The 21,826-nt window shown below is 43.2% G+C and overlaps 2 protein-coding genes across 3 annotated transcripts; one reads left to right on the forward strand and one right to left on the reverse strand.

Moving 5' to 3' along the window:
• The first annotated feature begins 2,208 nt into the window (after positions 1–2,208).
• LOC112258557 lies at positions 2,209–7,333 on the forward strand. 2 transcript variants are annotated; one of them, XM_024432996.2, is made up of 9 exons: positions 2,209–2,316; positions 2,551–2,647; positions 2,786–2,909; positions 3,068–3,225; positions 3,428–3,570; positions 3,875–4,049; positions 4,481–4,620; positions 5,249–5,411; positions 5,700–7,333. In XM_024432996.2, exons 1-9 carry the CDS (start codon positions 2,294–2,296, stop codon positions 5,763–5,765), a joined length of 1,089 nt encoding a protein of 362 aa, XP_024288764.1. In that variant the 5' UTR covers positions 2,209–2,293; the 3' UTR covers positions 5,766–7,333. The 2 variants fall into 2 exon arrangements, with proteins under 2 accessions (XP_024288764.1, XP_024288765.1); XM_024432997.2 differs by lacking the exon at positions 2,209–2,316 and adding an exon at positions 2,324–2,415.
• Positions 7,334–9,634: 2,301 nt separating this feature from the next.
• On the reverse strand, positions 9,635–18,106 carry LOC112258558 (nuclear receptor subfamily 1 group D member 1). Its single transcript, XM_024432998.2, has 7 exons — positions 17,593–18,106; positions 13,730–14,008; positions 13,385–13,618; positions 12,607–13,262; positions 12,300–12,485; positions 11,950–12,160; positions 9,635–10,636 (listed from the first exon to the last, which is right to left on the reverse strand). The coding sequence occupies exons 1-7, from the start codon at positions 17,651–17,653 to the stop codon at positions 10,440–10,442; spliced, it is 1,824 nt and encodes a 607-aa protein (XP_024288766.1). The 5' UTR covers positions 17,654–18,106; the 3' UTR covers positions 9,635–10,439.
• Positions 18,107–21,826: the final 3,720 nt, after the last annotated feature.

Below are 21,826 nucleotides of genomic sequence, written 5' to 3' on the forward strand. Positions count from 1 at the left end.
ATATTGAAGCAACATCTCAAGACATCAGTCAAGAAGTTAAAGCTTGGTTGCAAATGGGTCTTCCAAATGGACAATGACTCCAAGCATACTTCCAAAGTTGTGCTAAAATGTCTTAAGGACAACAAAGTCAAGGTATTGGAGTGGCCATCACAAAGCCCTGACCTCAAGGCCTGACCTCAATATTTGTGGGCAGAACTGAAAAAGTGTGTGCACAAGGAGGCATACAAACCTGATTCAGTTACACCAGCTCTGTCAGGAGGAATGAGCCAAAATTCAACCAACTTATTGTGGGAAGCTTGTGGAAGGCTACCCGAAACGTTTGACCCAAGTTAAACAATTAAAAGGCAATGCTACCAAATACTAATTGAGTGTATGTAAACTTCTGACCCACTGGGAATGTGATGAAAGAAAAAAAAGCTGAAATAAATCATTCTCTCCTATTATTCTGACATTTCACAATTTTAAAATAAAGGGCTGTTCCTTACTGACCTAAGACAGGGAATTTTTACTAGGATTAAATGTCAGGAATTGTGAAAAACTGAGTTTAAATGTATTTGGCTAAGGTGTATGTAAACTTCTGACTTCAACTGTATCTCAGATAGGGGGAAGTGAGGCCAAAGAGGGTTTAATAAATAATCACGGGTATACAGAGATGACCAGTTTACAGAGGAGTATAGAGTGCAGTGATGTGTCCTGTAAGGAGCATTGGTGGAGCACTATGTATCATGTCTCGATCTAGAGTTTGAAATTCCAATCAAAGATATCGATGAAGAGTCTAGGAACCCTATGCTATTGAACTTTCCTGGAATAACTTAGAAGCAACCTAAAACATTGGTATTAACAAATACTTATTTAGGCCTATATACTCTCAGAAGAGTTTACCAAAATGCTTTACTTTCTGAGGCAATGTGTTCCTCTGACACATAGAATAATTATATCATGGGTACACACTTGGCTAGGTCAAGGTCCTATCATTTATTTTTTACAGTCTATGAATTTAGCAGTACCCCCCCTCTTATTAAAAAGAATAACTAGCACATAACGTTGAGAACCATGATTCTTAGAGCTTGGTGAGAGCATGGTTGTTCTATGGTTATTTTGCATACAACCTTCCCACAATTTTCTGGACACAAGATACCCACATAACATTCTGAGAACCATAAGTTTCTTAAGTAAGAATTTCAGTACTTCAGCATAACGTTTTTCTGCACGTTTACTCATAGTCCTATTTAAAGTTAATGTTCTCAGAACATTTTCTTATATAAAAAAAGAAAAGATTGGTAACGTTCTAAGAACATGTACATTCTGTTCTCAGTTCCAACAAAACTCTCTATCATCTGTCTTATTAAGTGTGTTTCAGTGAGTTAGCCGAGCACACTAATTGGCAACACCTGATCTTAATGAGTGCTTGTTTCCTTTTAAATGGGATCTCTTAAAAATACACACACCATGCTAGCTCCATCCTGGTGGCGTGGACTAATTACATGGATAGAGAACAGAAGATCGTAGGTTTGAGCATCACTGACTCCATGCCACAATTTTAAAAAATATATGTTTTTGCATGGTTGATGCCTAAGCAAAATAATTTCCATGTGACCTATCTGTGCTTGGAGTTCAAAACAGTTAACACAAACTGAGCTAGCAGTGTTATTAAAAGTCTTATTAAAATATAAATATCAAGTGAAAGTTAAGTTATTCTAAAACCTCCAAATAAACTATAATTTCCAGCCTCAGAACGTTAGTAAATCTTCACAGGAAAACTTTCAGAAACCATAGAAAAACATTGTCAGAACCTGCCTGCAACCTAAAAATGAACGTTCTCAGAACAAGCTAAATATTCACTTCTGTTCTCAGAACGTTTAAAACCTTTCAGTTTTACCGGTCAGAAAACGTATGAATTCGTTCCCAGAACCAATGTGGAACCAAACACTTCCATTCCCACAACTTCCAAGGAACCAAATGTGCTAGCTTGGTAGTGTCCTGATTGAAATGTCACTAATCACACCTGTTTAAGACCAGCACTGTGGTGTGTATTTATGTCTAAAGTACTGTTGAGTTCGGTAGTCAGGAGCCTGTGCTGCTAATAAATACATTTGAAAAAAATATGGGAAAATGAAAAAGCAGACCATTTCTATGCTTTTACATAGATTTTCTTATAAATGTTGCCTTTTATGGCTATGAAAGAAGCCGCTCCCTTTTTCATGACGCAAGACCTACTTTCAACCTAATTGGACAATAATCTATCCAATCACATTCCACGTTGAACAGCGGTCGCTGAATTTTGAAAACCAGAATGGCTACTGAGGCTGTTCAAGCGTAAGTTCCTTAAGCATTTTTATCAAATTGAATAATCTTATGCGATGTATTTCAACCCTATTCCGTAATATAGTGCCTTTCGTCAAATTATGAATCGCGGTAAGGCTTGTTATAATAGCTTAGTTAATTGTAAATCCCTAAATATATCTGTCAATATGTGAGTATCTAGACAAGCAAGCTAGCTGCTAACGTTAACTAGCTTTTCTTAGTTTGACTCTGAACCATCGTTTTCAGGTTGCTTGAAAGATGCGACCATGTACATTTGGATTTGTACGATGGGACAAAGCATCATGAGGGTGGGGAAGCGGAGTTGATGGTGCCCTACCTATCTGTGAGTAGGTTAACACCTCACCTACTTTAGACAGTTTGAAATGCTTGGCCAAACAACTCGTCAAAATGATGGAGTTGGTCAAAGAAAAATATATGCATTGCGTTAATTACATTTATAAGTACTATCTGTGTTGTTCAGGAGAGTCGTAGTAAACAGAAGATTTTGGGCAGACAGTTGTTTGTGCTTGATGACATGATGCAGCTTCTGGAGAGACTGGAGACAACTGACCAGCTGTTTAATGAACCATGCCCCCCAAACCCTGGTAACACACAGATACACACCTAACACATAATCAGCAATAATGCCACTCAAGATATCCTTACTTCCATGGCCTCTTAGTACCACTTAATAGTACCCCGAGGGGTCGGGGAGATCCCCTTTTTGTAGTACTTTTGTAAATGACTGGTCTTCTGTGCACAGGCAATGAGGCTCACAGCTGCTGGAAGGTCCTGAAGAGTGAATATAAAGAGGGCATCCAGGAGGTGGAGGCACTCATTAGCACCTTACGGGACATGATGGACAAACTGCACCACAAACGGGACCGACTGACAAACCTGGTCACAGCACTAGAAAATAAGGTATACGTGCACTAATGATGCGTTCTCACGGACACACACACACCCTTTAGTCTGTATGGCGACTTTCCAATTTTTAAAAAGAGAGCAACGGTCCTATCACAATTTGCAGACTTTCGACGGACATGGTCTTTTGTATGGTTACTTTGTATCAGTCCTTTGCCATGTTTTGGATATGTGATGTCTTTCCACATCTCTCCCATAGAAAGATCTCAGCCTGCAGATGGGGGAGTCTCTCCAGACAGCCTACAATGCCTTGCGTGTGTGTGAGGGGCAGCTGGCCCAGCTGAGGGCGGAGACCGACGCCACACTGGACCGCTCGGCTGACTGGCAGCACCTGAGAGATGCGTGAGTGACAAGCAGCGCTATCCACCAATCATACATCCTTGCAGAGACGTCCTATTTCTACTCTCCCACCTCCACTAATTTGCTTTGACTTTAGTCTTGAGCTACCACACTTCCATATTGTTCACTCCGGTTTTATAACTGTCATTCAATGTCCCATTTCATAATGAATGTGAGAAAGACAAACATTTAGATTTTCCCCAGTCTAAAATCAAGCCAGAACCCCTAACCTAGTCCCTTGGTAATTCCAAACGAGGGTGGGCACCTGACTGCCCTGCTCCAGTCCATACTCAACTCTGTCAACCAGCCTGCAGGGCTATGTGGAGGAGACACAGGGGGTGATGCAGTGTAGGCTGCTGTCAGTGGGGTCCTCAGAGCTGTGTGTGGAACTGAGGCCCCACTCCTGTGGATCCACTTCTGGCCAGCTGGAGCCCCTCAGACTGACTGTCACTTGGAGCCCTGATGACCACTTCCACCTCCAGGTAAACAATACTGCTGACCTCCGACCTGGGTGGTATTCATTAGGAACCAAACAAAATGTATAGGGACCTTCTTGAATTTGTCCAATACAAACTCTTGTTTTAGTTGCTTAAAGTTTTCAGTTTTGAGTAATGTTGCAAAACATTTTGCTACGCTGTGCGACAAATTAATACACTCCTGGTTTGGTTTCTGGTCCTTACACATTTTCCATAGCTCCTGGTCCGGTTCCATCCTAGTTCCTACACCTCTTCTCCTTAGCTCCCCCTGAGCCCCTTTGTATTCCTTGTGTTCTAGATGGGAATCATTGTTAGATTTAGCCAAGTAAGATATCTGTCTACATTATTTCTCTGTTTTTGGCACCTATTGAGAAAATAACATTTTTTTGCCACCATTAGTCATAACCCCCACTTTGTCCCTCTCTCCCTCCTTCTAGGTGTATCAGGGTACTGCAGGGCTGTTAGAAGTGTCCATGAAAGGTTGCCTTTCTCATCTCAGTGCTGCAGTGCTGGAGGTCATGCAGTGCTACACCAGCCAGGGAGAGATGCTGGCTGAGATTCAGGCCTTGCATTCCAGGTGCGCACATAGTGCCTACAAAGATCAGTCAGTGATGATAGAAGCGAGACCCTTGATGTTCAATGATAAAGTGGAATGATGTTTCTTTCTGAGATCGAATCCTGTTGCTGTTTGAATGGCATTACCACATTATCTGAAGCATTAAAAGCAGCCGTTAGACTATATCCAATTGCCTCTCTCTTGGAGAGGGATCATTGAGACACACGCACTTACAAAAACCAATGTATACAGTCGATCTGATCAACACACTCAAACTGAGCAATTTCTGCAAACTAAAACGTGGAGTAGCACTCAACAACCATAACTTGCTCAGCTACGAACCCAACAAAGATTGTTTTTAATGACCCCTGACAGAATATCTTCAGTATTGTGAACTACTCAGTTCTACTGAAGGTGAGTAGAAGTTGCCAGCCAATATTGAGTACCTTTTCCAATGCATTCTCAATCACACTATAACACTTTATGTTCATAATATTGCTTATACTCCAACACTTCTAAGCAAGAATTAGTCTCTGAGAGCTTATTCGTATCTGTGGACATTTTCATATTCCCAACACAATGACACATGATGACGTTTTCATTCTTTAACACATGTGTTTGACATGGTGAGTATTTCTCCTGTGTGTAGGTTTGCTATAGACTGGCGTCCAGGCCAGAGACTGCTCGTGTTCCTGAAGACTGCCTCTAGTGTGTGTAGCCTGAGGGTGGAGGAGGGCTACCCCTCCAGAGGCACAGCTACACTCATCTCTGTACGCAGGGACGGAGAACTGGTCGACAATGCTGTCCTACAGGTAAAACGTCCATCGCCATTACCTGTTTATTGATGTATTGAGTCCCATTGAAATGGTATTAGCAAACACCTTTTAGCAAAGATGGAGCACTGTCCTTGCCCTTCTAGTTATCTACTCTTAAACATTAATTATTTTGTTCTTGAAGTTATTATTTACCCTCTGGGGTCAGTATTTTTTTGGAGATCCCTTTAAAATTGGAAATCCACAGCTACAAACAACCACATAAGTGATATTGATTTTTTACATTCCATTCCGTTACAATGTGAGACATGTTGTTTGAATTTGCAGCCTCCCCAGAAGACCCTCTCTCTGACAGAGTGGCTGGAGTTCCTCTCCTCCAGTCCGAACGTCTGACCATCCTCTCTCTAGTCTACACAGAGGAAGTGGCTGTTTCTCTCCATGATCACTAAATGGCGCTCTTGCCTCTAATATGTAAATATTAGGAATGTAACAATTTACTGATGCATCGGTCCTGGTTCAAATGTTTTAAGATACTAGTGCATGGGTCTGCAGGAGCCCAAACCAATCCAAATTAAGTGTGCGTCGGTCAGAACTGATTCAAATGTTACAATTGTCAGTTCACTGATGTTTTTCACTCATTGTTTTATTCCAAAAATACCTCTTATGTGTTATGACTGAGTTAATGCGTCCTCCTTTAGTTCAGTAGGCTATTGAACTTTTATGTATTTAACTGCGTATGACTGTCAGATAATTGTGAGCACAGTGCAGGTAGAGTCAGCTGCATGCGCCAACTAGAGGTAGGGATAGGCCTGTTCTAATAGGCTGTTCGTACATCAGCGCGGCACCTTCAGCATTCAGATGCTTTGAAAATGTCTTTCACAATATCATAATAGGGTTTATTAGTTGAGTGACAACCAATGTAATTTGCTGGGACATTGTTACCAAATGCTATGTATAATAGTTTTTTTTTACTGGAGTTGTGTAGTCTACCGGATTGGACACACCTCGCATCGAACTGCTGATTGGTGTTGTCAATCATTCCGATTTTTATATTGTTCAGGTCACCATAATAAATAGTTTGTTTAGTTTTTTTTTTTTTTAACAGTCAGTGTATTTGGTCATTTCTACATGAATGGGGTAATTTCATAAAGGACCTCAATCATTTTTGAGAGCTGCGCATGGTCACATATATTGGTCAGAGCAAGATAAGCTCCATAAAATTCCAAACGGTCTAAACCATTATCTTTTGAAACTGTTAAAATCCAATGCTAATTTGTGAAGATAAATATTGACATAGTACAAGCTCAACACGTTTTATCTGCAAAAATTACAAGTTAATGAGTGGGTGATGGTAATTGCAGATTTGTTTTTAAAAACTGGGGGGACAAAAAGCATAAATTGCCCTAATCTGATGGTAGTGGGGTGGTAGATGCTCAGTCTGCCCTATGGCTCAGCTCATGTGCCTATATCATTGATATTGACACACAGAGGAGCTCTCAGCTTATAAAAGTATTCTCAGACAGATCCAGCTCAGCTAGGCCCAGCTCCTGAGCTCTAATCATTAGCAGATATTATTTAAAAATTGAAAATGAATGTGTTCATACAACAACAAAAAATACTAAATAGAAACGAATCGCATCAATTCATTCCCCTAATCAAACCGAATCATTTAAGACTTAAACATATCGTTCCTGTATCATATCATAGCCCATGTAGCTATCTAGATGCGTATCGAATCATTCATGGAGAGCTGCACATCCCTAGTAAATATCTCATGACTCTATCTAATGTTGCTCTGTTTTGTCTTCTAGCTGTATCTGTTGTCTTGTCTATGTATTGTTGTAACAATATTATGACTCATGTAAATAAATAACATACCATTTTGGTGAAAATGTTTTTGGTTTTCTTCATATTTAGACTTAAAGAAAAGGTGAAAAATAAATAAATCACATTGTGACGAATGAAGAGTGAAACTTTTATTTCTTTATCAAAGTTCTTCTAGTCATCAGCACCCTTATAACTACTAGAGTAGTAACTATGTACACTGTGTACATTATTTTGCTCCCCGTAGGCTGACAGCATGTGGTTAGATAATCTATGGGTTGACAGACAGAGCCTATGGCTCTGGATAAAGTCAACCCTGAAAGCTGTCAAAAGCCTGAAGAGAAATGGCCTGAGATCTGAGATGGGTCTTCAATGGCTTCCACAAGTAATGTTATATTTCTTTCCACCTGACTTTGTAACTTAACGTACAAGCTGTTGACAACCTGCTCTCGTATTCTTGAAAAGACATGCCCTTTGGTGGTTTGTCTGAGCTACTTGGCACTTCAATTTGAGAGCCTGCTCTCCCTCGTTTTTCACACTGTCACAGTTAACCTCCCTGCTTCATGCTTCGCTCCTCATTCCTCACCTGCTGACTATCAATTGGCTCCCTGGGATGCAGCAGGCGGGGCCAATGTCGGAGCTGTGAAAAGTTGGTTATGTGAATGGTTTGACCCACTTCTGATCCAAGTGTGCAGCAGCTTCTGCAGTTATTAGGTTACATTCTCCTCACTTTGGGGTTGGGTGGTTTGATAATCCTCTTCATAGATCAGATTCCATTCCACTGTGGACGCAAGTGAAAGGGATCTTGTTTTTCTGTCTTCAATGTGATACAGTAGTCTCACCAATCAGCATCATTCGTACTTTGTTTTTGTCCCCAGTAATACCCGTGTCTAGTCACTGGGAGCTCCCTAGCTTTCCCTAGGGCAGTTTTAAACAGACAATTACTTGTTTATGTTATAGAGGTGTTTAACAGTTATAGTGCATTCGGATAGTATTCAGACCTCTTGACTTTTTCCAAATTGTTACGTTACAGCCTTATTCTAAAATGGATAAACAAACATGTTCTTAATAAATCTACACAATACCCCTTAATGGCAAAGCAAAACAGGTCTTTATTAAGCCATTTTTGCAAATGTATTACATTTTTTAAACGATACCTTACTTACATTAGTATTCAGACCCTTTGCTATGAGACTCAAAATTGAGCTCAGGTGCATCCTGTTTCCATTGATCATCCTTGATGTTTCTACAACTTGATTGGAGTCCACCATTGGTATATTCAGTTGATTTGACATGATTTGGAAAGGCACATGCTTGTCTATATAAGGTCCCACAGTTGACAGTGCATGTCAGAGCAAAAACCGAAAAATGTCTGCAGCATTTAAGGTCCCAAAGAACACAGTGGCCTACATCATTCTTAAATGGAAGAAATTTGGAACCACAAAGACTCTTCTTAGAGCTGGCTGCCCGGCCAAACGGAGCAATCGGGGGAGAAGGGGCTTGGTCAGGGAGGTGTCCAAGAACCCGATGGTCACTCTGACAGGGCTCCGGAGTTCCTCTGTGGAGATGGAGAACCTTCCAGAAGGACAACCATTTCTGCAGCACTCCACCAATGAGGCCTTTATGGTAGAGTGGCCAGACGGAAGCCAATCCTCAGTACAAGGCACACGACAGCCCACTTGGAGTTTGCCTAAAGGCACCCAAAGGACTCTGACCATGGAAAAAAGATTCTCTGGCCTGATGAAACCAATATTGAACTCTTTGGCCTGAATGCCAAGCGTCATGTCTGGAGGAAACGTGCCACCATCCCTATGGTGAAGCATGGTGGTGGCAGCATCATGCTGTGGGGATATTTTTCAGCTGCAGGGTCTGGGACACTTGTCAGGATCGAGTCATGACGGGATGCAGAAACAAAACAGGAACATGAGAAATGTTTTGAGTGGAAAATTTACACCTGCTAGTAGTGTGTTTTGTGAAATAATTATAGACAAGACCTTGAAGTACAGCAATAATCTGTTACTATTGATGGGGCTACTGCTTTATCTTGGCCAGGTCACAGTTGTAAATGAGAACTTGTTCTCAACTGGCCTACCTGGTTATATAAAGGTGAAATAAAAAAATGACTGTCAGTATGTCCTTTCAAATAAATTCATCACAAGGTCAAAGTGCACTGGGTTACTCAAATTTGAAATGTATTCTATAATTAAGACCTAATCCAAGCAAATGTACAGCCTTGGTCATTGGTCAGTACGAACTGTTATTCCCACTTTAGTGTTGTGTCAGCATCCTCAGTGAGTGTTGTGACGTGGGTGACCTGTGGCATACTGATTACATAGCACAGACCTCTAATAGCTAGGTGAGCTAGGTCTCTCCAACCCAGTCACAGACAGATGTAGAATAACAAAATCGGTACTACAGAAAAAGATCACACAAAGCAATTCAAATAAGTATTTTTTTTGTATAATGCCTTCATTACATAAAACATTTTTGAAATACAGTTCTGGATATTATTTTTTGTATGCATACACTCAATTTGTATTTTACACATTTGTACCCACACATGTATAACTATGAGCATTAGAGAAATTCTATATTAGAGAAATATAGAGAGAAATATATATATTATACACATTTTTCAAACATTTCAAGTAAGTATATTGACGTTTGTAGCTAGATATATACACATTTGTACAAACTCAGTTTGGAATATGATTAAGTTTACAACACTGCACATATTTAACTAATCATTTACAGTAATGATAAAACAGAGCAGATGGCTTTAAAATGCATCTAACAGACTCTTGGAAGGAACCAGGCCTAGTTGGACATAGTAGTAAAGCCCAATTGCTGATTTTGGTTCAGCTCAACCAACAAATGGTCTCTGGCCCCCTCAGACCGGCTGGTGTAGAGGGGGCACTTGTTCTGGGAAGTTTTGAGCTGTGACCACCCCAACCTCCAAAAATAATTTATGTAGAGGGCTTTGTCTCCCTAATTTCCATAAGTCTATTGGCCTTACCCCTATCAGTTGTCAATCACTGTCTTTCGGTCATGTCATTGGCTGATGCGCACATTAGTCAACTCGGAGGCAGGTGTCCCTGAAGGGAGCAAGCGGGCAGACGGAATCACATCCCCTGTCACCTCCCCCAACTTGCCCCGCCCCTTAGCCGCCCAACCACCACTGTCCGTGAGGTGGAGATGGGCGACGAGTCCAGACGGGTTTTCTTGTCATCAGTGGTGACAGTCTTATATGTCGATGCGGAAGGACAGCAGCTTCTCTGAGTGCATGTTGTTGAGTGTGCGCAGGTCGGGCATCTTGAGCAGCAGCTTGGTGAAGCGAGAGGCGTCGCAGGGGTTGCTCTTGCTGACCAGGGCACGCAGCACTCTGATCAGAGACTCCTGAAGCAGCTCCACGGAGTTCAGGTTCTCGATGCCTGAGCGATCTGAAAGAGGACAGTGAAGAAAGAGAGCACCGTTAGACTACTTTACACTTTAGTATAGACCATTACTATGCCATAACAGTGAGTGATTTTTGAAGATTCAATGTTCCCCATCATTTTTTTCGGCGCTGAGCAAATTTCAGGTCTGCTGAGCGCAAACTTCAACATTGTGAAAATTCTGTGCAACTTCCAGCTCGCATTTACTGGGAACACTGAGGCTGTATCCGCTTTAAGTAACAGTGTCAGACAGTGGTCAAGTAGGCTACTGTGGCTTTTTGATTATAATGTAGGCCTACGAGAACGGCCTCCCATCAAAAACAAGGGAAAAAATGCATTCCATAACATTTTAACATGGAAATGGCTGTTCTATCATTCAGCCTAAAGTAGCAGCCTATGTGTGGTGTTCAATGTAGGCCAACATGCATTGCTTGACTGAAAATGTTGTGGTGTTGTTTGATGAAACCACTTTCCAAAATATTACAGAGAATCAGACAAATGATGCTACTGCCTATAGGCTACTTAGCTTATTTAAGACTCTCTCAAAATACAACACTGCTCCTTTAAGACAAAAACATGTTTTTTTTTTTTATCCAACTCCCTCTTTAAAGATGTCTAGAAATGTACATGGTTTGTGCTCTTGTAGGAAGCATTCACTCCCCCATTGCTTCACTCCCCCAATACATATGATCTATAACTGGGCTAATAACTCCTTAACTATCAAAGGATATGAACAAATGTACACACGTGGCTGCATGCAGTTCTTGCTTTGTCCTCAAAACAAGCGCATCTACTCTTGACCGCTCATGCTGTTAACACAGTCCAGTTCAAAGTGAATGGCACAGATCCATATATGGCAATGGTCTATTTGCATATAGGCCTACTGCATTTCTGATTGGTTATGCCACACCGGTCTGTGTAGAGTATGGGCTGAGTTGTGCATGTCAATGCAATAGAATCCTACTCCGATGCGTTCTGCCTACAACAAAATCTCTTGCATAGTTAATTTTGCATACTAAGTCTTGCATAGTTTGTTTAGTTTTGGTATGTTGCATTTATAATGGCTAATATTTCTTTGATTCCATCACAATTCCCACAGTAAATGGAAACGTTGATGGTGTTAACTAAGGGGGGAAACTCTAGAAAGTTGAGTGAAGTTCAATCTCACGCTTCTCTGCGCGGGCTGTTATTTCTTCTACACGGCAGTCCCGTGGGAACATTGGTCATGGTGATTTACTGGCAGGACAAGTATAGTACTTGAGCTCTAACTGCTTAAATAGGTTGTTAAAGTAAATAATAAGGCTTCTCATTGTTCTTACCTGCAGACACTAGCACTACAGCGGTGAAGAGACCCAACTCCTCGGCCGTGAGCTCTAGGGAGTTGAGCTTCTCGCTGAATTCAAACATGGTGTCTAGCAGGCCTCCCATGCCCATTCCCTTCAGTGCCTCCAGGCTGTAGGTGGTACCCGAGATGAAGGTGACAGTCTGCTCCTTCACGTTGAAGAGGGAGGCAAAGCGCACCATCAAGACCTGTAACAGAAGCAAGGGAAAAGTGAGTGGGTGTTGAGTCATTGTATCTTCTCAATACAGTACAGCTGTGAGTATTTTTGTTTATCACTGTATGAAGTTTCTTTGCATATCTGTTTGCACACATTTCACGGATGCCTACCTCAAAGGTGCCGGCCTTGAGCAGGGTGACTTGGTCGTTCTCTGAGAGTGCACTGAACCCTGGAATGTGCTTTGCGAACTCCACCACCTCACGCACAGCCGGCGTGAAGCTGAGCGAGAAGTCCTCCCAGATCTCCTGGGGGGTCTTGTTGGGTTCGGCTTGGGGGAACATGTTCATTGGACATGCCTGGAGGACCGAGGAGAACCGTAATCAGCATTTTCCTATATGCTATGACTACTTGCCACTATTATTGACAATCTTTGACATCAAGATCTTTTCTATGTTGCTGTTCTGTTCAGTGACTCACCAGCACAATGTCCTTGTGGTTTTTCCATGGGAAGTTCTGGCCCTGGGGGACGCTGCTAGTCTCAATGCTTTGGTGGCTCCCGAACAGGTTGCTGTTGTGGAACTGCTTGCCTTTGTTCTGGTGATGTCTGTCAGACATGGCCAGGAAGCCATGGTTCTGGAGGGCCACGTTGTTGTTCTGGTGGTAGATTGTGTTGATGCTGTTCTGGTGGTAGCCAGCAGGACAGTAGTTTGAGCCCCAGTTGTCCACCTCTCCGTTATGCAATCTCGCAGAATCGCCCAGCTTGTCGTGGGCGTAAACAAAGGTCTCACGGTGCGCCCGGGCAATGGCCGTTATGGTGCAGTCCACCCCAGGGCTGGGGCACAGGGGTGGAGAGCTGGCCAACAGTGGCGGGCTTTGGTTGGATTGTGGGGGCAGAGGGGAAGCAGGGGCTTGTACTGGAGGAGAGGGGGAAGGGGCAAAAGGCAGGGCCTGGGGCTGGAGTGCCACAGTCAGACCCGGGCAGGGAGAAGAGGAAGTGGGAGAAGGGGGAGAGTTGTGAGTCAGGCTGGCCAGCTGGAACTCGTTTTGCATGTTGTTCATGCTGTTCATGGTGCTCTGCATCTCTGCCAGCATGCGCTGCTTCTCACGCTTGGGTATTCTGCCAAAGCGAACAGCTGGGGAGAGAGAAAGAGACATGTTGAGTCAACAGCCCTAACAGGGATGAGAGTGTAGTAGAACTATTAAACCTTTTTTGTGGCTGCATGTGTCATGTTTTAGCATATGAAGCTGTACTTACCATCGCGGGACATGCCCACGGACAGACACTTTTTGAAGCGGCACTGCTGGCAGCGGTTGCGGTTAATCCTCATGATGGTGCAGGTCTCGTTCTTCAGGCACTTTTTGTACTGGATGTTCTGCTGGATACTGCGTCGGAAGAATCCCTTGCAGCCCTCACAGGCATGGACCCCATAGTGGAAGCCTGAGGCGACGTCTCCACACACTTTACACAGCAGCACCATCCCATTCAGTTCTGTTACAAACATAAAGAGGACTTAAAGCTGTAGTTCCAGGAATGACAGATAGGGGTGCACAATCTGGATTCATATAAAGTATTGGGGTTCTGTTATGGGGGTCTACTCACTGGTAAGGCTTGCCACGGACTTGCTGGGGGAGCAGCGAGAAATGCTGCTGTCATTACGACCCCTAAGCCTTGGGGACCCTCCGGAGCCGGAAGAGGAGTTGCCATCATCACCATTGGAGGAGCTGGAGCTGCCACTGCTGGAGTAGGCATTGGAGAAGCCCTGGGAGCCGTTGGGGGAGGGAGGGAAGGAGGCTCCGAAGGAGTTCTCGCTGTACATAGACACTGGGCTGGTGCGGTTCGGTGAGCAGCCACTGGAGCCGATGTAGGAGATTACGCCCCCTGGCGACAAAAGAAAGAGCGAGAGGACTGCTTGTTAGAATGGATGCGTGGTTTAAAAACAGTGAGATAATTTAATTGGTCACATTTAGTGCTCTGTTCTTTGACACTCTAACCATTGGACATCAGTCAACTGCCAGTGAGGACCGATGGAAACTAAAACAGAGGAGGTAAAGAGGAAGAGGGTTGGAGAGAGGACGCCCACTGGTTAGGATTGATATTGCGCCCATTCATGTTCATTGACAAAAAACATGGAAGCGGCTGCAACTTTGTATAATTCTATACATTCCAAATGTTCCCGTAGCTACCCAGGACAATTATGGAAGGAAACCGTGGCAATGTTATGATAACCATAGCAACAGAGTGACTGCGGAGAGTCCAAGAAGACAAGTGGCTGGGAAAAAAAACACTGCTTTCCAGGAAATGTTGGCAGGAAAGGCTGCCCTGCCTGGCTTTCCGTTTATTTTTCTAGTTCAGAGGTGGTCACCACTCTTTCCAAAACAGAGGCCTTGACCACAGAGTACATTTTATAGGAAGCCATAAGGGCAAGATTGTCCTGTGTGGGTTGTACCACGTGAGCAAGCATCACCTACAGAACATTCTTGACATTACGGAAGAAGCCATTGCAGCATGGAGAATGATCACGTTCTTTTTGGATCCTGCCCAATGGCACAGACAGTGCTATTGCTGTTGTGCAGTCTCATTGGCCAGACATAGCCACCCACACGAGTGGATTTAAATACTCTTGCGCTCTCTCTCTTTCTCTTTGTTGGAACTCTCCTGACAACTTTTACTTGCCCTACTTCCCTTTCTCTCCAACTCTCCCTTTACACTCTCCTTGAAACTCTGTTATTCTCTCTCCACACCCCCTGCCCTCTGTACTCTTTTTTTGCTCATACTCTGTTTCTCTTCTCCCTCTCCCTCTCTTACTTTCATTCTCTTTCTCCCTCCTGCTTGTTCTAATCCGGCGGTCTCAGTTTCTCCCGCTGTGAAGGCTAATTCTCACAAGTTCCGTTCAAGGATCACGTTTCACCACAGCTGGCCACCCACACACCAACTCGTGCCCGGTCGCCGGGGGGTGCCTATGTACATGGCTACCAGGAATGGCTAATCGCTTTTTAAATGCCAAATGGTGTGCCCCGCCCTTTTCCACACACAGCGTCCCTGCCGAAACCCGAACCTACAAAGCATGTGCCCAAGACTTTCTGCACTTCCTGTTGACTCCAATTAACCGGTGCTCTAATACCAGATCAACTGTATTGTGTTGTTGTTAGGGGATAATGTGTTGTTGTTAGGAGATTATGTGTTTTTGTGAGGAGATAATGTGTTGTTTTAAGGAGTCATTTGCAGGACATTTTATTGTGTTGTTGAGGCTTTAATTGATGATGCCCTTAAACCGTCTTTGTGATTTAATTTCCCTGCATTGATGGCAAGCTGCCCACCTACTGTATGTTTGGGTGGGGCCTATTGAAGGATGGGATCATTGTTTTGTGCTTAACAAAACCAAACTCTATACTTCTGTTCTGCGAGCCTGACATTTCAAACTGGATGAATTCCAATTTCCTGATTGAACAAACAGTGAGAGAATGTTTGTCTGTTCTGTTCCTTTTGAGACATTCCAATCTCAGAATCCAGCCAGCCAGGCAGCCCTGGAGGAGAAACATAATTCACTGTGGAATGGAACATAAGGTCTTATAGGGTCACTGGGTCAGGTGTCACCACAACACGTGCACTTCCTTGTCCTGCCTGGTGCTATAGTATTAATGCTCCTCCCTCTCTCTCCACTGCATGTTTTCACTCCCTTTGCTCTGTCTTCCACCTCCTGACTTTCTATCCCCAAATAATGTATTATCCACAATAACCAATCAGTGAGTGGAAGATAAGATTGCTTTTGTATAAAAATCAATAACTTGCCATGTTAAACCAACACTTGTAAAGTCAACGTGAAATGAAGAAAACACATCAATAGATATAGCTCTGAATATTGAACTAGTCTTAGTGAGTAATCATACATTCAGAGTGAGGTATTTGAAAGAAATGTAATAGTTCATCGAAAGCTATGCATGGGAGAGCCATGGAATGAAAACGGGTTGGACTGCAGACTTGCGTTGCTTGAGGAGCAGCACTAGTGTAGGCTGGCTGGAATACATTCTAGTCACGCCCTTACTCAACGTGCGCTCCTCCAACAGCAGGTTATTCAACGAGGCTGGCAAACTGACTGGCTGTGCAATACACCCCCAATGGAACACGCCAACTGTTTCTAGTACAGCCTCACGTTCCCTCCCGCCTGGCGCTATCCATGGTACCTAATAGACAGTCAATTCCCACAATATACTCCTTAGATAATCTAATGTAATTTACAACATACCTTGCTGAATATATCTGAAAAGCTTGGCATCTATCTATGTTTTCACTTTGCTATGTTGTAGCTGTACAATATAATTGTATGTATTGAAAATGTATTTTCTCTGAACCTATATTCAAATGAATGAACCTATAAATGCTTTATTAGACCTACTATCGCCTTGCCCTAATAATAATATAATAAAGGTAAGCCCGTTATTTTGGACATCTTAGATATCGAAAGGGAATGTCCCAATCACCCTGCAAGTATTTGGTTATGCCTGTGTAATTATGTCAGCAACAATAAGTTATGATGCCTTACATAAATGTTCGTGTCCCACGTTTCAATCTAACACGTGACTGAATGATGTCCTGATCGAATCACAATAATTACCCCCGCCAGCTATCCAATAGCAGTGCACACATGGCATCCAAGACCGCTTCACCCATGGGACTCTGACGAGAAATTATGCAATGAGCTTGCTCTCTATACGGATGGAGATTGGTGGAGAACGGTGAATGAAAACAAAACGCACATGGCTAGCTTGGCGGGCCATGTGAATTGGGAAAAAAAACATGCGCGGATGTCTACATCAAAGGGATGTCCGTCCACCTTTACATGACCTACTTCCCCCCGAACTATTTTAGAGCACTGTGTCTCAAACCATGATGTTCTACCTACCACACGTACACCATCAAACAATGTATAGTACTTTAAATATTTCTTTAATGAAATGTACAGATAACTTATAGGCTATTACAAACTCCGCGATACAACATTTCTTAATTTTGCTTTTACTGTGGCCAGTAATTCGACCTTGACATTGACAATTATGAAGAACGGTTGGGGTAAAATATATAGGCTACAAGTAATGATAACACACAATCATCAGTGAATTCAAAATAAACACTATGAGGAATAGGCCTACTTCAAGCCTCATCAGCCATGGACTGAGGTTTGGCATGAGGAGAACTGTACAGAGACCCATTGAACTTTTTTTGTGTTGCATCACAAGGATGATTCCATCAGCCACGTAAGTTCCATATACACAAGTGTCTCTACTTAATCGACAGGTGTACATCAATACAATTACAACTCATCATTGATTTATGCATTACGGACTGATAAACAACTAAATGTAAAGAGCTTCAACAGACTGCCAACAAGCCAGGTAGCCAAAACAATATGCGTAAAACACGTAACCCCATTACACACGCACAACATGATAATCCTGAAGATGTACCTGTATTGTTGTTATTTGTGTCCATTGCCGTTGTTGCCATCCTGAGCTCCAAAACATTCATATAGATATCGGTGAAAATAGAAAACAGTTTAGGAAAGGATCAATTCCCTTCTGGCTAGGTTCTTGGCAAAAAGAAGGTCCTCTTCTCTGTTATAACGATGTCATTATGTTCCTCTTTATAATAAAAGCTCTATTTGAGTTCGAATACTCATTACAATAATTAAGAACCAAGGTTAATAAACTACCAAAGGATGCAGCTGCTATCGAGCAAGTTCCCGCGTAATGTGAAACACTTCTCTGTGAGCACTGCCAGCGAAAACAATTACGAAAAGCGTCTATGCTGTCACTGGCTCTATCCGTGTAGGTCTGACCAAGCCCGTCTGTTTTTTCTCAGTTTCCCTCGTCCTTAGGAAAGGAACGAGGACGCACTGCATGCCTGCTCTCACGGGGCTGAAAACGGGACCATGTGACCCCCGGGGAGTGCCTCGTGTCCCAGTGACACACTTTTTCTCCGAACACATCAGCTTTTCTTTTAAACCCCCTGCGCACATGGAGATGGTAACTCCTACTAAAATGGCTACGAAAAATGTGGGGAAATAATATTTTAACGCTACCATTTTTAACGATAGGGGATAGAACAGACATATGCACAATATTTAATATAACCAAATGCGCAAAGCCATGGCACAAGTTCCATCTATCATTCAAATAGCGTCTAATTTGGATCTAATTGGACGTGTCTTTATATACTGGCTCACAAAGGGCGCCCCTTTTCATGTCTGGTGGGAATGTAGACGTGACCACAGACATTCACTTGATACAATGAAAAGAATAATGAAACCTTTTGTGAAGCGAGGAACATTGCATTTCAAACATCGTAATATGATCAATAACAACGATTAGCTTTTATTCAGCTTTTCTGGCAGCATTGCACGCGATGGGAATTTTTTTTATTTTACCTTTATTTAACCAGGCAAGTCAGTTAAGAACACATTCTTATTTTCAATGACGGCCTGGGAACAGTGGGTTAACTGCCTGTTCAGGGGCAGAACGACAGATTTGTACCTTGTCAACTCGGGGGTTTGAACCCGCAACCTTCAGGTTACTAGTCCAACGCTCTAACCACTAGGCTACGCTGCCTAGTGGTGGTATAGAATACAAAAATAAAACTGTCCAAAAATAATTGCAGACAGTATCATAACACCTTACTTATTACCATTTTATAACCAGTGTTTTTGTAATAGGAAAACTCTGCAGGATCAAAAGGAACATGATATGCCTGCATATAATGCGCACCATTTTCTGCCAGACTGTTTACAGCGCCCCACTCTATTCTACTCTGTGTACATTGTCCTCATGCCCCCACATTGTGCTGCTGTGGGTACATGTAAAGATCACCTAGCCCAATTCTGCGACTTCCCCTGAAGATCTAATTTATTTCCCATTATACGCAGCTACAGTAGCACATTTGGTTCATTGGAAGTTGTGAGAACGTATGTTTGTGGTTTCCAATTGGTTCTGTGAACGAACCCATACGTTTCCTGCCTGGTAAAATTGAATGTTCAGTACATATTCTGTGAACTTATTTTTAGGTTGCAGGGAGGTTCTGAGAACGTTTTGCTCTGGCTTCTTGAAAGTTTGTCTGGGAGGTTTTATTAACGTCTGAGAAGGGAAATTATTGGTTATTTAGAGTTTTTTAAATAACTTCCTTAAAACTCTTTAGAACCCATAGCAGCCGTCAACTGCCTTTCTTTAAATGACTATAACGGACGCGAATGCCCTTGTTTTTCTAACAATAATACACTATATATACAAAAGTATGCGAACACCCCTTCAAATTGGTAGTTTCGGCTATTTCAGCCGCACCTTTTGCTGACAGGTGTATAAAATCGAGCACACAGCCAATGCAATCTTCATAGACAAACATTGGCAGTAGAATGCCCTTACCGAAGAGCTCAGTGACTCATAGGATGCCACCTTTCCAACAAGTCAATATGTATAATTTCTGCACTGCTAGAGCTGCCCCGGTCAACTGTAAGTGCTGTTATTGTGAAGTGGAAACGTCTAGGAGCAACAACGGCTCAGCCAAAAAATGGTAGGCCACACAAAGCTCACAGAATGGAACCGCCGAGTGCTGAAGCACGTAGCACGTAAAAATCGCCTGTCCTCGGGTGCAACACTCATTACCGAGTTGCAAGCTGCTGCTTCTGGAAGCAACATCAGCACAGTGACTTTTTTTAATCAGGCACTTCATGAAATGGGTTTCCATGGCTGAGCAGCCGCGCACACAAGCCTAAGATCCCCATGCGTAATGCCAAGCCTCGGCTGGTGTGGTGTAAAGCTCGCCACCATTGGACTCCGGAGCAGTGGAAACTCGTTCTCTGGCCATCACACTTCACCATCTGGAAGTCTGATGGACGAATCTGAGTTTGGCGGATGCCAGGAGAACGCTACTTGCCCGAATGCATAGTGCCAACTGTAAGGTTTGGTGGAGGAGGAATAATGGTCTGGGGCTGTTTTTCATGGTTCAGGCTAGGCCCCTTCGTTCCAGTGGACATTTTAACTCTACAACATACAATGACATTTTAGACTATTCTGTGCTTCCAACTTTGTGGCAACAGTTTGGGGAAAGCCCTGTCCTGTTATGGCATTCCAATTTCTTATTTATTTAACCAGGGAAGTCAGTTAAGAACACATTTTTATTTATAATGATGGCCTACCCCAGCCAAACCCCAACCAAGATGATGCTGGGCCAATTGTGCACCGCCCTATGGGACTCCCAAGCACGGCCGGTTGTGATACAGCCTGGAATCAAACCAGGAATCAAACTAGTAACGCCTCTAGCATTGAGATGCAGTGCCTTAGACCGCTGCGCCAATCAGGAGCCCCCTACACTGCGCCAATGCCCCGTGCACTAAGTGAGGTCCATATAGAAATTGTTTGCCGAGATTGGTGTGGAAGAACTTGATTGGCCTGTACAAAGCCCTGACCTCAACCCCATTGGACACCTTTGGGTTGAATTGGAACGCAGACTGCAAGCCAGGCCTAATCGCCCAACATCAGCCCCCAACCTCACTAATGCTCTTGTGGCTGAATGGAAGCAAGTCCCTGGAGCAATGTTCCAACATCTAGGCTGAAATCAAGGATAGAGTCATTTGTTTTTATCTGTTGGGCTTAGGTTATATGTTTGCTAGGTGCAGATAAAGTGACATTTTCCACATTTTGTTGCATTATGGACTTTTTCTAACATGGATTAAATAGTGTTTTCCCTCATCAATCTACACACAATACCCCATGTTCCTCTAGGTCAGTGAAAGTGAGGGAAGTGATGTGGAGAGTCAGGGCTCAGTGGCAAAAGGCAGGGAGGAAGAGTAGTTTGAGATGATTGGAGGGATAGAGATGTGGAGCAAGGAGGGAGAGTAGAGTGGAGGGAGAGGAGGAGGGAGAGGATGAAGTAGAGGGAGAGTACAAAGCAGAGGTAGAGGGAGGGGAAGAGGGGGAGCACACCTGAGAGTGGAGCCTACGTTTCCATGCATTGTGTCAACCCCAAGTCCCACCATTCACCCTTGTACCACACAGCCTGGCAGGCAGAAAATGGTGTAAGTATGTGCTTTGGGGGATGCTCAACATTGCCATCATAAATATGTGGGGGACCCTGCAAAGGCCCCTTCCCAGAAACCACAGGTGCTGGTCCCTGAAGGCATTCAAAAAGCAGCTTGTGCATTCACTTTGTGATATGGCTACAGTTGCAGGAGGAGGGGAGACAAGAGGGCGTGTGGACCGTGTTGTAACTCATTTGAAAGCAGGGGAAGTCTGAAGGGCGCAAGAGAGGGTGCGCATCCGGGGAGGATGCAGGGCAAAGAGTGAGAGATATGTAGAGACCACCTTTGGGTGCTCTACATATTCTGTGCCACTTTGCAGGATGGGGCCATGCTTCCAGAAGTTCCATGATATGTTGTAGGCTAAATGCAAACATTAAAGTGACAGTGTGGAAAATGAATTTCTCCTACAAATATTTGATTGTCTCTGAACAGTTATGTTTTGTATATTCTCTCTTTATCTCTATCTAATACTTGTTGCATTTACCGAATTGTTGTCGAAGTAGGCTACTATTTCTACGTTTTGTGTCAAGCCTGGTCTGTACTAAATCTTATTGAGACAGGTTACCTACATTTTTAAATAGTCCCCGAATGGTTGTTTGCATTTTTACATTGTTGCAGAAGTAATAATCATT

Source organism: Oncorhynchus tshawytscha, linkage group LG09 (assembly GCF_018296145.1).
Source record: "Oncorhynchus tshawytscha isolate Ot180627B linkage group LG09, Otsh_v2.0, whole genome shotgun sequence".
In the NCBI taxonomy this organism is placed as follows: domain Eukaryota; kingdom Metazoa; phylum Chordata; class Actinopteri; order Salmoniformes; family Salmonidae; genus Oncorhynchus; species Oncorhynchus tshawytscha.

What these genes read in the sequence shown, in the direction of transcription:
- LOC112258557 (XM_024432996.2), top strand. Translation starts at nt 2,294, where the DNA reads ATGGCTACTGAGGCTGTTCAAGC. An exon ending in ATGACCACTTCCACCTCCAG is followed by an intron (nt 4,050 to 4,480) that starts GTAAACAATACT and finishes CCCTCCTTCTAG; the next exon opens with GTGTATCAGGGTACTGCAGG. An exon ending in TCGACAATGCTGTCCTACAG is followed by an intron (nt 5,412 to 5,699) that starts GTAAAACGTCCA and finishes TTGAATTTGCAG; the next exon opens with CCTCCCCAGAAGACCCTCTC.
- LOC112258558 (XM_024432998.2), bottom strand. Translation starts at nt 17,653, where the DNA reads ATGAATGTTTTGGAGCTCAGGATGGCAACAACGGCAATGGACACAAAT. An exon ending in GTCCGTGGCAAGCCTTACCA is followed by an intron (nt 13,619 to 13,729) that starts GTGAGTAGACCC and finishes TGTTTGTAACAG; the next exon opens with AACTGAATGGGATGGTGCTG. An exon ending in TCAAGGCCGGCACCTTTGAG is followed by an intron (nt 12,161 to 12,299) that starts GTAGGCATCCGT and finishes CTTCTGTTACAG; the next exon opens with GTCTTGATGGTGCGCTTTGC.